General features: G+C 43.9%; 2 protein-coding genes across 2 annotated transcripts in view; one reads left to right on the top strand and one right to left on the bottom strand.

Annotated features, from left to right (window-relative positions):
- The window catches only part of RMDN2 (regulator of microtubule dynamics 2), an 84,099-nt gene extending 78,748 nt beyond the window's left edge, over nucleotides 1–5,351 (top strand). The window contains exons 11-13 of the transcript XR_012059115.1: nucleotides 3,280–3,410; nucleotides 3,873–3,964; nucleotides 4,838–5,351. The gene's annotated coding sequence lies outside the window, so the exon portion shown is untranslated. The remainder of the gene's footprint in view (nucleotides 1–3,279; nucleotides 3,411–3,872; nucleotides 3,965–4,837) is intronic.
- A 1,586-nt stretch (nucleotides 5,352–6,937) lies between these two features.
- Nucleotides 6,938–15,356, bottom strand: CYP1B1 (cytochrome P450 family 1 subfamily B member 1). Its single transcript, XM_006215550.4, has 3 exons — nucleotides 14,927–15,356; nucleotides 13,484–14,506; nucleotides 6,938–10,726 (listed from the first exon to the last, which is right to left on the bottom strand). Exons 2-3 carry the CDS (start codon nucleotides 14,503–14,505, stop codon nucleotides 10,138–10,140), a joined length of 1,611 nt encoding a protein of 536 aa, XP_006215612.1. The 5' UTR covers nucleotide 14,506; nucleotides 14,927–15,356; the 3' UTR covers nucleotides 6,938–10,137.
- Nucleotides 15,357–15,803: the final 447 nt, after the last annotated feature.

Raw genomic sequence — 15,803 nt, 5'->3', positions numbered from 1 at the left:
TGGCCACATGGGGCTACCAAGCTCCAGAAATATGGCTGATGCAAGTGAGAAACTGAACTTTTCATTTTATTGAGTCTTAATTAATTTAAATTTAAATTGCCACACATGACTATTGGCTACCTACTTGGACAACCCAGGTCTAGAGGACAATAAGTTGCTAATCTCTTTTTGTGAATGGATTGTTTATTTGGGCAGTTATCACACCATCTGAATTTAAAAATATAATGCAAACCAGTTGTTGGATATTGTGTACAAAATGCAGCAGGATGCTTGGATAGCCTACTTTTTAAGCAACACAAAGATGCCCAGTTTTGAGGCATTTACACTCTGGGAATGGGGTCTGATGAAGAGAGACAATAAACCATGGAAAAGGAAAACAGAGAAAGTAGAGCATGGTAAGGGAGTCGACAGTGTCAGGGGAAGGGGGCAGGCTGAGTATTAAACAGAGAGGCCAAGACAGGCTTCATTAAGAAGATGAAACCTGAGTTCAAACTACAGGATGGTGAGGAGAGTTTGGGCAGAAAAAGTTACTAAATTCTGCAGAGCCAAACAAATGGCAGGTCTATACTATGAGCTGAAATCCCTGACACATTGTCACAAAGAAAATGGGGCTGGTGGGGCCAGGAGGAAGGAGTTTTGGGTTGTTGTTGGTTTCATTAACCAAACCTCCACAGATGTTTCCAGACCCATCTCTTGAAGTTAGAAATTAAACCTAAGTGGCAGGCAGGCAGGCTCACTACTTTTTAGTGCAGTCCGTTTCTGGAAACCATGTTGGAAAGCACAACAGTGAACATTCAGCCTCGTTCTCCCACCTTTTTGTCCAGCCTGTGTTTCTCCCTCAATGTCAATGCCAAGCACGAGGCAAGCAGAATGCCAACTGGATCTTCTTGGGGGCTGCAGGAACAACGGAGGTGAAGGCTTCCATTAAAATGGTGATGGCTGGGAAGGGCAGCAGGAGATGGAGGTGACGACTGAAGGGAGCAGCAGTGAAGTGTGCACGGGGGAGTGAAGCAGAGGAGGCGTTGGACAGGGCGGCGTGGAGCCCACCAGAGCCAAGGGAATCCTGGCAGCTTTCTCCAGGTGCCTGGAGGGAACTGTATGGAGCTCTCAAAGTTGGGCATGACCTGGGCCCTGGGGTCCCCAGGCCAAGACAAGAGCTAGAGCTGTGGGGTAGACAGTAAAGCAAGGCCCAGCAAGGGAAGCATTGCTGAACATGCAGTACAACCCCAGGGTCAGGGGTGTGAGATCCTGGAGACGGGACCCTGAGGCTGCTCGCTCTTCTCAGCAAGCCCACTGACATGAGTGTGGAAATCCTTTTCAATCAGCTATAATGAAAATTTCATTCAAGAGCCAGAGGTAGAGTCTGTGGAATAGCTCCAAAGAAGATCCGTTAAGTGCTTCAAAGAATCAACGGGAGTCCTTCGGTGTGCCAAAAGTCAGAGTCAGCAGGCCATTTTAATGTGGGCATTTCAAAGCATCATTGTCAAGTCTGTTAGTGCCAACATACTTACATCCGTAGAGAGCCTGCTCTCTGGTATTCTTCAGAGATTGTTTTAGTGCTCCCAGGGCAACAAGATCGAAAATGAGCTTGAGAGTCGAAAGCAGGAAAAGGTCTGGACCATATGGATGTCTTCTGACAAAACCAGAAGCCGAGACTGATTAAGAGCCTGCCTACAACATCCGCCACTGAGTGTGCTGAGATTATTTTATTTCAGACTGTGGGTTGTGATCCATTAGTGACCATAAAATCAATTTAATAAGTTGCAGCCAGCTTGGGGTTTTTACTTTTTTTTTAGGCGATGAATTTATTGTCAATGACTCAGTGCTGGTATTTCCTTCACATTAGGAGAGAGGAAATGTCCCATCATGTTGCCTCCTTCAGAAAGACTTCCTTGACTACTCATTCTGAAGAGTACCTGCAACACACAGACACAGACACATGCACACCTCACCCTTTTACTGTCTTCACAGCACTTACAATTAACCCAATCCTATTTATGTTCTCTGCACCCACCCCCCCCACTAAAATATCAGCTCTAAGAACTCAGGACCTGGGTGTCTTGCTCACTGTAATATCCCCAAAGCTCATAACGGAAACTGCCACCTAGTAGGTGCTCAATTAACACTGATGGTATTGAATTAAAATTGCCCTGAGTGGCAATTTCAGCCCACAGCTTTAGCTGCTATTGTTCATCCCACCAGCTGGTGGTCTATTTTCCTGTTCTGCCCTGAGAACCTGGTACCACCCTTTTCCCCCAGCCTGTAAGAACTCAATCAATATTGGCCGTCACCCTGGTTCACACATCTGGGCCGGACTTCGTTGGTTCAATACTTCTATGTCTGCCAGCAGCTGTAATTCTGTCAACCTTAATTCAGCTTCATTTAAGCTTACTTGCACCAATCCTCCCTTAGAAATACTTTTCAATCTATTTTACTGTACAGTTTTATGAAATTTAACACAGTATAATCCCTATAACCACCACCACAATCAGAAAACCCCCCAAAATTCCATTGTACGTTCCTCCACCCCAAACCCTTGGCAAACCATGATATGTTCTCCATCCCTTTAATCTTGACTTTTTGACACTGTCATATAACTGGATTCATATAGCATATAACTGTTTGAGGCTGACTTCTTTTACTCAAGAATATCCTCTTGAGGTTCATGTAAGTTGTTGCACGGACCAACAGTTCATTCTTTTTATTGCTGAGTGTCATTCCACTGCACGGATGTAACGTGACTTGTTTAGCCAATCACTTGCTGAAGGACACTTAGGTCGTTTCCAGTTTTCAGTGATTGTGATTAGAGCTTTTTAAATATTCATGTAAAGCTTTTATGTAAATGAGTTTTCATTTCTCTGGGATAAATATCTGGGAGTGAGATCGCTGAGCCCTTCTGTTCCATTTTGCCCTCCTCACCCCCACCACCCCAGCAATGTTTGACAGTTCCAGTAGCTTCACATTCTCTCCAGCATTTGTTATTATCAGTTTTGGTTTGGGGTTTTGTGTTTGTTTTTGATTTAGTCACTCTCATAGGTTTGTAGTGTTATCTCACCATGGTGCATTTTTTCGTGAAGAATAATAAATATATTTGAAAATAGACTGCATCCCAGAAAGCAGTGGTAAATACTGTTTTTATGTAAGTATATATGTATGTAAGTACACACAATCTCTTAGAACATACACACTAGGTATGTACTAAGTTACAATGCAAAATATATTTCATACTGTGGGTTATGGTAAAAAAAAAATGTTTAAAAACTACTGTTCACCCTAAAGGATGGAGACCCCATATCTGCTCACTTCAGAGAGACTTAGAGGAAACCTAGAAACCTTAAATTATCTCAACACTACAGCTGGGAGAAGAAACTGAGATGGACTTCACCGGTACCAACTGAAAACAGGGAGAGGTAAAGATCTCATCAGTGCAGAGAAGCAGGTTTAACATAACTCACACCTCTGATCACTCATACTTCCACACACAAGAACCTTTCAGTAACAGAGTGTGTGGACCCAGACCCTGCTTTCAATGAATGTACCATCTAAGAGAGGCGATACGATAGAAACACAAATAGAGCTACAGGGAGTATCAAATCATGAATGGATGTTACTCTTTTTTTCTGGTTTGAAAAAAATCTATTTAATACATTACCCCTTCCTCAAGGGTATAGTTCATTTTATTTTTAAATGAGGTCATGCTACATGTCTGTGGGGAAGCAGGTATAAAGGAACCCTCATGCACAGCTGATGGGTGTGTGGGCTGGTTTGGCATTCTGCAGAATGTTCCAACAGCACTTACATTATGTAGACATAGATTTGCTTACCTAGCAGTTCTAATCACGGGTATGGTGTGTATTACAAATTTTTTCTAGGTCGGCAAGGGAACACGCACAAGGATGTTCCTTGCAGCACTGGCTGGGGGTGCACGAAGCTGGAGGCCGTCTGGGGGCTCGTTCCCAAGAGAGTGAGTAGAGAAAAAGTGGTGGATGAACATGGAATCCTAGGCAGCAGTTAGAAACCATGGGAGTAGACAGGAAAGGGACTTTAAAATAATGTGCTAAGAGAAGATGAAGCAATGAGATGCGATACGAACAGCATTTACACAAATTAAAAACACATGTATACAAAACACAAAAAATGCACATTTTGGTAGAACACATACAAGCAAAAAGTACACATTAGGAACTATTGAGAGGGAGCAGGAAAGAAACCAAAGTAGGCAAAGAGGAATAAAAGCAGAATTTAAAATTTTAAAAAGAGGCTGGAAGGTTTTTCAGTTTGGTAGGTTGACTCTGAGCCCGGGCCCTCAGGGGCTGTTGGGCATGTGCTGGAATATTGTGTAATTTGTGTAATATTGTGTTGTTTATGTAGCATCCAATATTTCATTCATTGGTTTATTTAGCCTTTCCGTCACCTGAAGGGATCGCAAGTGGTCCAAAACCAGCTCCAGTAGCTCCAGTAGCTTCAGTCACGCCGTTAGCTAAGGCAGGCTTCCTGTCAGCTCTCTTCTCAGTCATGCCTTTGTAGGCACTGTCTCCCTGGCCAAAGAGCGGAGCTATCCTATTTAATCCTATTCAGTCAGGGTCTCTGAGAGCAGGAAAGGTGATTGATCACCTGAGCCAGTATCCAGTGTGGTGCACTCCTCCCCTCCTATCAGAGAGAGTTCTTGAGTCAAGCCACTTCACGGGCAACTGGTCCAACCTGTGGATGGCCTTTGGCTCAGGCAAAAAGCCCCTGGCCCACAGATTATGGGAGAGAGGTTTTCAGATTATAAACCAAAGCATGTTGCCCCACCTCACCCTGCCTCACCACCTCTTTTTTAATTTTTTTGCTTGAGGATGCTTCTCTCAGAAGCGAGGAGTCTTGTGAGTCTTCCTAGGACTTCACTTCAGTGTGAAATGTGCCCTTAGACAAAGGAGAAGCATTGCTTGTGAAACTCCAGGAACTGAAAAATCGATGGACTAGACTGTATACCTAAATTCAGGCAGGTTGGGAAGTGACCAGTTCTCTAGTCCAAAGACAGCGAGCTGTGGACTCCGTTCATCTCTAGGGAAAACCAGACACTGCCACTTTTCCAAGTATAATTTTGGCATGACACTACCGTCTCCTTCACAGGACTGCTGTGTGATAGTGCCTTCACACGCTTAGCACAGTGATGGACCATAAATGCTCAACCAATTTTCGTTTCATTTCTTTCCCTCATGCTTGACTCATGCTGAAAAGTGTTAGTGACGACCGCACAGCCTGTGTGTGAGTGAGTAAAGGCGCTGGGAGTGTAAGGCGCTGACTACCTAGCTTCCCCAGACCTACTTAAACTAGCTTATTCTCCTCCAGTCTTTCCCATTAAAAATAATTGCTTCCAAATGTATTTGAATATATTAAATTTTTTCTCTTCCTTTGAGAATTATAACTAATTCATCAAAACTTGCGATTAGAGAGTATGTGCATCAAAATAAGGGAGAATTAACAGACAAAAGGTCTGTAGCACTGATGCAGAGAAACTGACTGGCTTTGAGGTTATAGAAACAATCTGCGAGTTTGCAGCAACCACGCCTGTTTTATGTCCAAGGCTGCGTGCATTTCCCTCCCTGTGTTCTAGCCTTATATTCTACCAGATTGATCGGGTAGAATCCAGTTCTGCTTGACATTCTTGCAAACACCTGACCCCAATTACCATTTTTTAAGACACTTTTTCCTATGAAAATATTTATTTCACTTGTCCTGAACCCTTTCTGATCATTTCCAAGAGCCCAGGTCAGTACAGCTGGAAAACAAATGAGTATTCTCTTACACCAGTGCATAGCCATACCTTCTGGCTGCTAAAGTGATGTTCTCAAGCCAAAGTATCAACGACACTGTGCAACTGTACTTCACAATTACTCTTCCTGATTTCACAATAATGGGAGCAAAAGTCTGGAAGAAATGAGGTCCTTGGCACAATATGGCCCTGCCATCTGAGGAGAGGGGGGAGCGGGAAAGCCCGGAGAGTCCCAGCAGGGCCCTGGGAAGTCTTTTACCAGGTAAAAAAGATCAGCAGAAAAATATTTCCACAGAGTATATTACAGAGTACTACCATCCATTCTATTTTACTGGACATTAATTGTGCTTATTAATTAAGGCACATGTCTGTTGAAAAAACTGAATGAATGAATGAATATTTATCAACCAAATTAAAAACAAAAGCTTTCATGTCAAAAAAAAATGAATGAATGGAATACTCAAGGAAAAGGACTGGTGTGCTGCTGAGGCGGGGGAAACATGTCCTGCATTTTTTAGATGAAGCAGAAATATAAGGTCAGAATCTTAAAGTTCCAATCTATACTATCTCTCAAAATTAAAAATTCATTCCTATTTTACTAGGCATTTGCCATTGAAATTTAACTTCCTTGTTGATTCTTATAAATTTAAAACTTATCACATATGCGGAGTCTAAAAAATAAAACAAGTGAATGTATACAACAAAACAGAAACAGACTCACAGATATAGAGAACAAACTAATGGGTACCAGTGGGGAGAGAGAAGGGGCGATGGGCAGGTTAGGACTTTGGGATTAAGAGGTACAACTACTATGTATAAAATAAATAAGCTACAAGGTTATATTGTACAACACAGGGAATATAGCCATTATTTTGTAATAACTTTAAATGGAGCATAATCTATGAAAATATTGAACCTATGTACTATGCTGTACACCTGAAACTAATATAATATTGTGCATCAACTGTATTTCAATTAAAAAAAGAGAGATCAAGAATTTGGTAGCAAACTGGATGTGGAAACCTTATTAAAAAGAAAAAGGCAAGCAGCCTAAGATGTAGAATGGCCAAAGGAAATATTTACAAGGCAACATTTTAAGTCAAGCACTTATAAAAAGTAGTTGAAATGAATGGATACCTTAGACTATATTTGCTACAACATAAAGAAAAACTTCCTAACAAGATTATGAAAGTGATTTTTATTTTGGAAATGGTGTCCTATCATAGGTAATTACAGATACAGAATTTTTTTTTTAATTTGGTGTATCAAGCAGTAAAAGCCACATATTAATGCTGTGTCCCCAAAATCTATTTCAGTTACAACAATGTATTATAGCTGCTGTGTACATATGAAAAGCATACATGATAAAGTACAAAAATAAGAAAAGGTTAAGTATGAACTTATCCTTGGATATACATGTACTAAAGCATACCTTTGCATTACACTGTTGTGTCATAGCTAAAAAACATTCAAATTAATATATGATGCAGTGCAACTATCTGATCTAATATAGATCTAATATGAAAATATTAAGGCTGTAATAGCATTTCACAGGTAAAGGCTAAGTTCTGAGACATGAAAGCTTTTAGATAAACCACAAAACAAACCTGAGACATCTTCCTCTTGTTTTGGGAAAAAAGCAATTTTCTTACAAAATCAAAACTTTGATATATAAATGAAGCATTTAATGAACGATATACTTTAACTATTGCAATAACCTTGAGTAGATGTTCTGTCTAAAGCGGTGACAGGCAAATACACTTTCTCTAGCAGAAATTAAATGAGGTTTTCTGATTAAGCCAGTAACCTGATTACGGTAGCCCCTAAATGTGGTTCTTTTTATTTGTTTGTTTTGGTTTTGCTTTCCTTCCTTCAACTGGGTTACAAACATATTAAATAAGCCAGGAAACCTCCCCGCGCCCACCTTACTTTCTTCTATGTCCACAAGCAGATGAACTGAACCTACACACATAAAAACAGATTACAGCACATCTGGACCTGGTTGACTTAATGAGGCATTCAGATTGGTACATGTTACTTTTGCAGCCACACATCTCTCAGAGCAAGTAGGCTAGGGCAGCCCCAAATTACCATCTCACCCTGCTCCAGGGGCAGGGAAGGGTGGATAACAATGTTTTAGAATAGTTAGTGTCCAAAAAATTGAAATGCATTGGGTAAGCCTGATTTCAATAGATGACTTTAGTGCCTTTAAAAATACTGGCACAGTTTTTCATATTCAAGAGATTAGGCTGTAAGGTTTTATAAATTAAAATTACATCAAATTTGTATTAATAAAAATTTCAATTTATAAAATTGAGCTGCTGTGTTGTAGACTTCTTTTTCAACTACTTGGGATTTAACACTGCATGCAAAACATCTTTTTTGTAGTCATACTTCAAATTAATTTTAAATGAGTGGAGAAATGTTTAATCATTTTTCTTTTCCATTCTTTTCTCTTACCACTCCCACACAGAACCATCATACACTCCTTCCTTTATCATTTTGATAAAAAGATTCCAAAAAGCTTAATAAAATGTAACAAGCAGTAAGCTTTTAGGACCCAGCACAACTCCACAACTTCCTTTGGATGTTTACAAGCACCAAAAGTTCCAACTTCAAACTTCACTTTGTACTTTTGCGATCTTCCGTCACTTTTTTTTAAAAAAGGTTTTCAGGTTATTTACATAAACCGAACATCAACATTTTGTTCAAGCTTTATGTTTTCACACTTACCAAAGTGACTGCTCACTGCATTGGCCATCTCAAGCAGTACATCTGATCTGACTGACTCCACTGAAACACAATGCAATCCTCAACACAACCTCCCAAGACAGATTCTCACTTCCCAAAACACAAACACCAATGCTACCTTTTAAAAACTCATTTAAAAGAGAAACTAACTCCATTATAATGGGAAATTGCCCCCTAGTTTATTTAATAGAGAACATCCAGATAATTCATTGCATTTTTCACTATTCATCCGGCAGACATAGGTTAAATCTCTCTGCCTTCCACAGGCTAATGGTCAGATTTCCAGTAACTTAAACTGGAATGCAATAATCAGAATAGCTTTAAAATTAAATTAAATTTTAAGCATGCCAAGAGTTTGGAATGATAACATATTAACTAGATCAATTTCAAAGAGATTCTGTATTGTGAATATAATTTTAATATATATGTTGTCAAGTGATAAGGAACACATTTTACAGATCCAATTTTGAGATTTTTTTCAATTCTCATCCAAGTTTTGAATGAGAAAAGAGACTGCTTCAACTCGGTTTCCATGATGTCAAAAATAAGTGGCTGATTTAATCAAGCTCCTATCATGTATTTGAACCAAAACTGGTTAAATTGGTTGTACTTTTTATTTGCTATGACATTATAAAAGACATTGTTCAACCTTTACTTGACCAAAATAACTAATACTACTTAATACTAAAGTATCTAATATATAATTGCTTATGGATAATTATGTAATATATGTATATACTTTGAATACTATTCGGTGACTTTTTCTAACATATGACAGTTACTGAAATCAGTACATTACAATCATATAATTTAAAGCTTAGTTGAGCTGGTAAGAAATTTTTTGTTTTTGTTTTTGCTCATAATTGAAATTCTGTACTCTGGCACCCAAGAGAGGTATGGTTTCAGCTTGGAATTGTTTACAATTAAACAATTTTCACTTAAAAATTCATAATAAATCACTGAAACCCACTAAATCAATTACTATTAATTTCTTCTCAAGCAAATGACTCTATGATGACCCAAAAAGTAAGAGAAAGAATATCAGTGAGCAAAAAGAGAAATCCACCCATAGATATTAGCGTCTAACTAAGCTGTTTCTTTGAAAAGGTGAGAAGGGAATTTCTGGTCTTCACCTTTTCCCTTATCACCCCAAATCACGTATCTTACACTGAAATTATTTGCCTTTGTGCATTTAACAACATTTTCTGAAACTTTGCTTAATACAAATTTCTATGGAGCTGACTTGTGCACACAGAACATCAAATTTGGATCCCACCCTGCACAGTGTGGCTACTGAAATCAGGTAGTTCTGTATGTGTGCTCATGTTTTTTTTAACTCCAAAGAATGCTCCCTCAAGAAATTATTATTACCAGCATTAGGTATGTATAAAAATTCTTTGGGCCCTTTCACTCTTTGACTCCAAAACTCTCCCAGAGCCTCTGCACAGCCCAGCACTCACGAGGTGCCATTCTGAGGACACGTGCGTGAAGCACATTATCTGCGGGTCAGTTGGTATATGCTCACTTTAGAGGCTAACTGAGGAGCCAGGAAAAAAAAACAAACAAACATGCTAATTTTACTCCCCATCCCCCAAGTACTTATCACATTTCTGCTTGCCTCTGGCTTCTTAGTGGCAGTCTTCCTCGGCTTGTAACTTTTGCACAGTGTGATCAAGGAGCTCCATGGACTCTCTGAGGGTGACATTGATTTTGAATGACTTGGGTTTAATGGTCAGGCCGTAATTAAAATCCACGTTCGGGGGCTCGTCTGGATTGGCCCTGAAATTGCACTCATGAGCCAGGATGGAGATGAAGAGAAACAGCTGCATCTTGGAAAGCTCTTCCCCGATGCACCGCCGTTTGCCCACTGAAAAAATCATCACGCTGCTGGCCAGGTCTTTGTTGATGCAGCCATCCTTGTCCAAGAATCGGACTGGATCAAAGTCTTCTGGGTTAGACCACTTCACCGGGTCATGATTCACGGACCACTGGTTAACAAAAACCACTGTGTCCTTGGGGATGTGGTAGCCCAAGACAGACGCGCTGGCCGTGGTGGCGTGAGGGATGGTGACTGGCACAAAGCTAGAGAAGCGCATGGCTTCATAAAGAAAGGCCATGACGTAGGGCAGGTGGGGCTGGTCATCCAGGCAGGGCAGGCGGTCCCGACCCACCACTTGGTCCAGTTCCGCCTGTACCCGCGTCTGCACTTCTGGATACCTATTTGATTTTTAATGCAGAGAGAGGAAAGGAGTGAGGAAAACGAATTCTTCTTTTATCTAGAAAACACATTGCAATTTATTTTAATATCACTTTTCTTTAAACTGGCTATCTGAATCAGTAAGTGAATGAACATTTCCAACAACAACAAAACAACCTAAAACAGTTTCTTAATTTACCACTGAATTATAAGATAGAATACAAGTTGTATTTCTTGTAATAAGCCTCCAGTGGCTCAAACTCTCTTTCCTATCATAAGTCAGGAAAAAAAAAAAAGACTTTATAAGTTTTCTCAGTCTGAAAAAGTGCAGCAATGGAGGCCGACTTTTCCATTAGTCACGGCTGGGGCTGTGCCTAAGGACCCACGAAAATGTTTTCATTTCTCTTAAAATCAGAAGAAAATGAACTTTTAAGTCAAAGAAAATGTTTTAATACATAACTGTAATATATCTTTCTTTATACCAATGTAGTCATAATATTTACTTAAAAATTTGTTTATGGACTAAGGAGTCTGCAAAGGCAAAAGCACGCTGGGCTCACAAAAATTAAAGTGTTGTCCTGAAAGCGGTTCCTTTTTTTCCTCATCTCCCTAGACAATTCCAGCAGACACATTGTTCTCATTTTATACAAAGGTAATTGATACCCTGATAGATAAAGCTACATAACTTCTAAATTTAAAAGCAAGTCCCCAATGTTCATGAAATTATGGTACAAACTGGAATGCTTATTCACTGTTGCTGATAAAACCAGAACAATCTTTTTGGAAAACAAAATCTTATTACAAAGCAAGATCCATAAGGGTAACTCCTCCCCAACATTTTTAAACCCAGGAATCCATGCCTAGAAATGTATTTTCAAGCAATAACTTAGCAGGTCCAAAATATATAGCTACAATAGCTGATATTTTAAAAATGCAATCTAGAACGTTAAAGTACAAGAGATGGCAATATCCAACGATATGTTACTATGGCAAAATACTACGTAGCCATCAAAAATTACTAAAATAAAGTTTAAGAGATGAGGAAGCGTCCACTGCAGTAAATGGAAATGTCAGACGCCAAAACATTTGTAAATAATTATTGCAACTCTGAAAAAAATGTAAGCATGTATTTGATGAAAGTATGGGTGATTTTAAAAATTGCTTCTTTAGCATCATACTTCAGGAGTCTGCAAAATTTTCCTAAGGGCCAGATAGTAAATATTTTAGGCTTTGTAGGTCAAACTCTCTGCCTCACAACTATTCAACTCTGCCTTGTGCTGTAATGTGAAAGTACCCATAGACAGTGCATAAATGAATGGGCATAGCTATATTCTCATAAAACTTAAATAGGGAGTGTAATTTGCCATCTGTCATATTGTCTTTTCACTAAAAAGAAAAAAGAGGGACTCATCAGCTTTATTGAATTGAAAGCGACCCCAAAATTGTTTTATTTCCTTTTGCTGCCCAACTGGAGTACACGCAGAAAGATTTCAATGTGGTTTCAAGTGGAAAAGACTTTCAAAAAATAACGTGCAAATCAGGGGATGTAAAAGACCTGTTGAATTCATTTTAGAATCATTGTCTTCCTGATCTATCACTCCTGACTTCTCTTTATTCGATTTCTGTCGCTCCTCCATATGTGTTTCTATGATATTAATACTGAAGTGATTTTAAATATACCAAAAAATTGTGAAAGCAGCTGTACAGTATCTAAGGAAATGTAATAGTCTAATTTAGTGGGATCTAACAACAAAAGAAGCTGTCTTTACTTTCCAGTTTCTAAAGGCGCCACAAATTCAGCTTCCCCTACCGCCTACCCGTGCGCCAAGGAAGTGCACAACCAGGATTTCTGGTCGCTCAAAGGCTATCAAGATTTGCCTTGAATGATAAAACCCCGGGGTAAGGTTGCCGGACAAAACACCACAGGCCGCCCAGTTAAACGTGAATTTCAATAAACAATGGCTAATCTATGTCCTGTGTAAAATTTATGTTTTATTTGCTCAGTCTGAGGCTACCGGGAATCTGTTTAATTCGTGCGTGTAGAAATTTAGCAGAACTCTTAGATTCGGTGAGCTACCCGAGCCGAGCGCAAGGCCCGAGAGGACCACAGTGCCTCCTGGGTACCCCATTTGCCGTTTTAAAAGCTGTTCTGCGTTCGGTAAAGTTACTGCGTCTCCCATTCTTTACACCGACACTTCTCCTAGCGCGGCGGTTTTATAAACCTAGCACAGTCTGCTGGTTTCTGGCCGCTTTCTTAACGCCTGAGATTAGCCGTCCGTGGGGCCAGGCCTGCCTCCAAGAGCTGCCTTTACCGGGGAACAAAGACCTGACAAGCGGCTTACTTTTAGCTTCAGGGCCGAGCAGCCTCGGATCCGCGCTTAAGACTAGTCTAGGCTGCTGTTTATTTAACATATTTACTGCGTGGCCCTTTCCTTCAGAACCGTTCCAGTTCGGCTTCTCCTGTGCCAGGGTGGGAGATCAGGGCTGGTCTGCGGGCATTAAAAAAATCTTGTTTTTCCAGGAGGTTTCACACAAATTTGTACCCACTCAGAGATGCGGAGCCGAAAGGGCGCCGCTGGGTTGGGTCTGCGTGCGCTCAGGTCTCCTCCCGCACTGAGCCTTCCTGAGCCGCACTTTCTGACAGGGACCTCGAGCGAAATCTCGAGCGAAATCTCGCGACTTAGTCGCGACCTCGGCGACCTCGGCACATTCTAGTTCCACCCCACCTTTTACAGAGGAAGGGAGGAAGGCCAGCCCAAGCCTCCTGGAGGCTTTACCTGGTGAAGAGGATAAGCAGCCACTGCAGCGCGGTGGAGAGTGTGTCCTGGCTGGCGCCGAAGATGTCAGTGATGCTGGCCGGCACGTACGCCACGTCCGTGCCCGAGCCCGCCTCCTTTCCCGCCGAGAGGATTAAGGCATCCATCATGTCGCGGGGAGCGGCCCCGGACCGAAGGCTTTCGCGGTGCCTCAGGAACTTGTCGAGGACAAAGTTGCTGAAGTTGCGATTGAGCTGCTGGAATTCGCGGAAGGCGGTGCGCACGGGGTTGGGAAAGCGCTGCAGCCAGGGCAGTACGTCCACCAGGCTGCCCGCTCCCACTGTGCGCCCGAACTCCTCGTTGTGGCTGAGCAGCTCGCGGAACTCGGCGTCGTCGTGACTGTAGCGGCAGCCGAAGCACACGGCGCTCATGACGTTGGCCACGGCCACTATGGTCAGCTGCCGCGGGTCCAGGAAGGCGCCGCCCGAGCTGCCGCGCACCAGCAGCGCCACCAATTCCCGCGCCTCAGCTAGCACGTGGCCCTCGAGGATCCGGCGGCCGCGCGGCTGGCGCGTGGAGAAGGCTCGTATCGTGCTGTGCGCCGCGCGCCGCTGCGCCTTCCAGCTCTCCGAGTACTGGCCAAAAGCCAGGCTGCGACCACCCGACACCACGCGGAAAGAGGCGAAGGGCGGCCGGTCGGCAAAGGCGGCGCCCTGCTGCAGCAGGGCCTGGCGGATGGCGCGCTCACCGTTCAGCACCACCACCGGCCAGTTGCCCAGGCGGATCTGGAAGACGTCGCCGTAGCGCCGCGCCAGGCGTGCGAATGAGAGGTGCGGCGCCGGGCCCATCGACGCCGCGTTTCCGATAAGAGGCCATGCGAAAGGACCCGGGGGCGCGGACCCCAGCTGCCGCCGCCGCTGCCTCAAGAGCCTCTGGGCCATGTGCACCGCGGCTAGCACCGAGAGGAGCAGCAGGAGCGTGGTCTGCTGGGCAGACAGAGGGATCGGCGGCAGATGATCCTCCGGGCTAAGGCTGGTGGCCATGCTGCAGAGATAAGAGTGAACGCGTGACACTCAGGTAGGCAGAGAACGGGTCGGACGACCCGCCCCTACCCCCAGCCTAGGGCTACAATGCGCTGCTGGGTAGGGAGGAGGTCGTGCGTAGGTTAGGTCAGGGTTGGCTCACTGGAGAAGCAGCTGAAAATGCCTCTTGCCACCCCAAACCCATCCCCAAAGGCGAAGTAAAGGGTTCCGTTTCCACCTCTATCTGACCCAGACCCCCCACACTGCACCAGCTGCCTAACGGTTCCTGCAATTTGGGGGCAACACAGCGGACATCAAGGCGGTGGCGCTCAGTCCCTTCAAAATGCTTACCATCCTGGCCCCTGCGCATCCCCCCGCCACCCCTTATTGAGAGAACCCATCGCAAGAGGCCGCGGGAACGTAGCTCCACCAACAGACTGACCTGCGAGGAGGCGCGGTTTCCAGCAGCGCCAGGCTCCGAGAACCGTCTGAGATCTTTGTGGGGTTCAAGACGGTAACCCGAGTGTCTCCAGGAAGTCGGGGGCCCGCGCTGGACACCTGTTGCCAGCTCTGGGAGCTTTAGCGCCCACTCTGCAGTCTCTAGGCGTCGTCAGAGCCAGGGACGCTTGGATTGGAATGGGAATGGAGAAAGATACCTCCTTTGCCGAGCCCAGCTGCACCTGGGGCCTCGGCAAAGTCAGGGTTTTCTTACTGCGTGGGAATTGCTATTGGGGGTCGATGAATGGAGTCTATTCCCAGCCCTCACGGCTCCCGCACGGCTCTGACAGCTGGCGTCGCAGAAGCGTGGCGGGTTTGTACACCGTCACTCGGGAGAGTCAAAACGCGCCATCCCGCTTCTTTTTTAAGGTCTGCGTTGGGGGAGGAGGTAGTCGGACCTGGCAGGGGCGGGGCTTACGGGGGGCGGGGCGCGTCGGGAAGGTCCAAGTCTCTAGGACTCCAATTGGGGTCGCCTCGCGAGGGCTGTCACGCGAGGCGCCCCCGGCTTGCCCCGACGGCCTTGGCGCAGTAGCTGGCAGCTTTCCTGGAAGCCGTGGAATGAAATTTTCGTTTCCCTGAAACCCACTCTTCACAATTAGCCCCGATCGAGGCCACACGGTTTCCCAGGACGCGCGCTCGGGACAGAACCTGAGCAGCCCTCTGCGCTCTGGGTGAGAACGCGCTCCACGTCCCGAGAGCCCGACCTCCCTTCCCTCTCGGTGACTTCAGCTTCCTTCCCCAAGAGAAAACCGCTCGGGATCCCTGGGCGCCCGAACCTGGAAAGGAAACCCGTCAGTTTGGAAACGAGGAAATCTCGCTTG

Source organism: Vicugna pacos, chromosome 15 (assembly GCF_048564905.1).
Source record: "Vicugna pacos chromosome 15, VicPac4, whole genome shotgun sequence".
NCBI lineage: Eukaryota > Metazoa > Chordata > Mammalia > Artiodactyla > Camelidae > Vicugna > Vicugna pacos.
The sequence above is the reverse complement of the archived record's forward strand: the minus strand, read 5'-3'. Positions and strand labels throughout refer to the sequence as shown.

Coding starts and splice junctions, on each gene's coding strand:
- CYP1B1 (XM_006215550.4), bottom strand. CDS start 14,505: ATGGCCACCAGCCTTAGCCCGGAGGATCATCTGCCGCCGATCCCTCTG. Junction 10,727..13,483: donor CTGCTTATCCTCTTCACCAG/GTAAAGCCTCCA, acceptor AAAATCAAATAG/GTATCCAGAAGTGCAGACGC.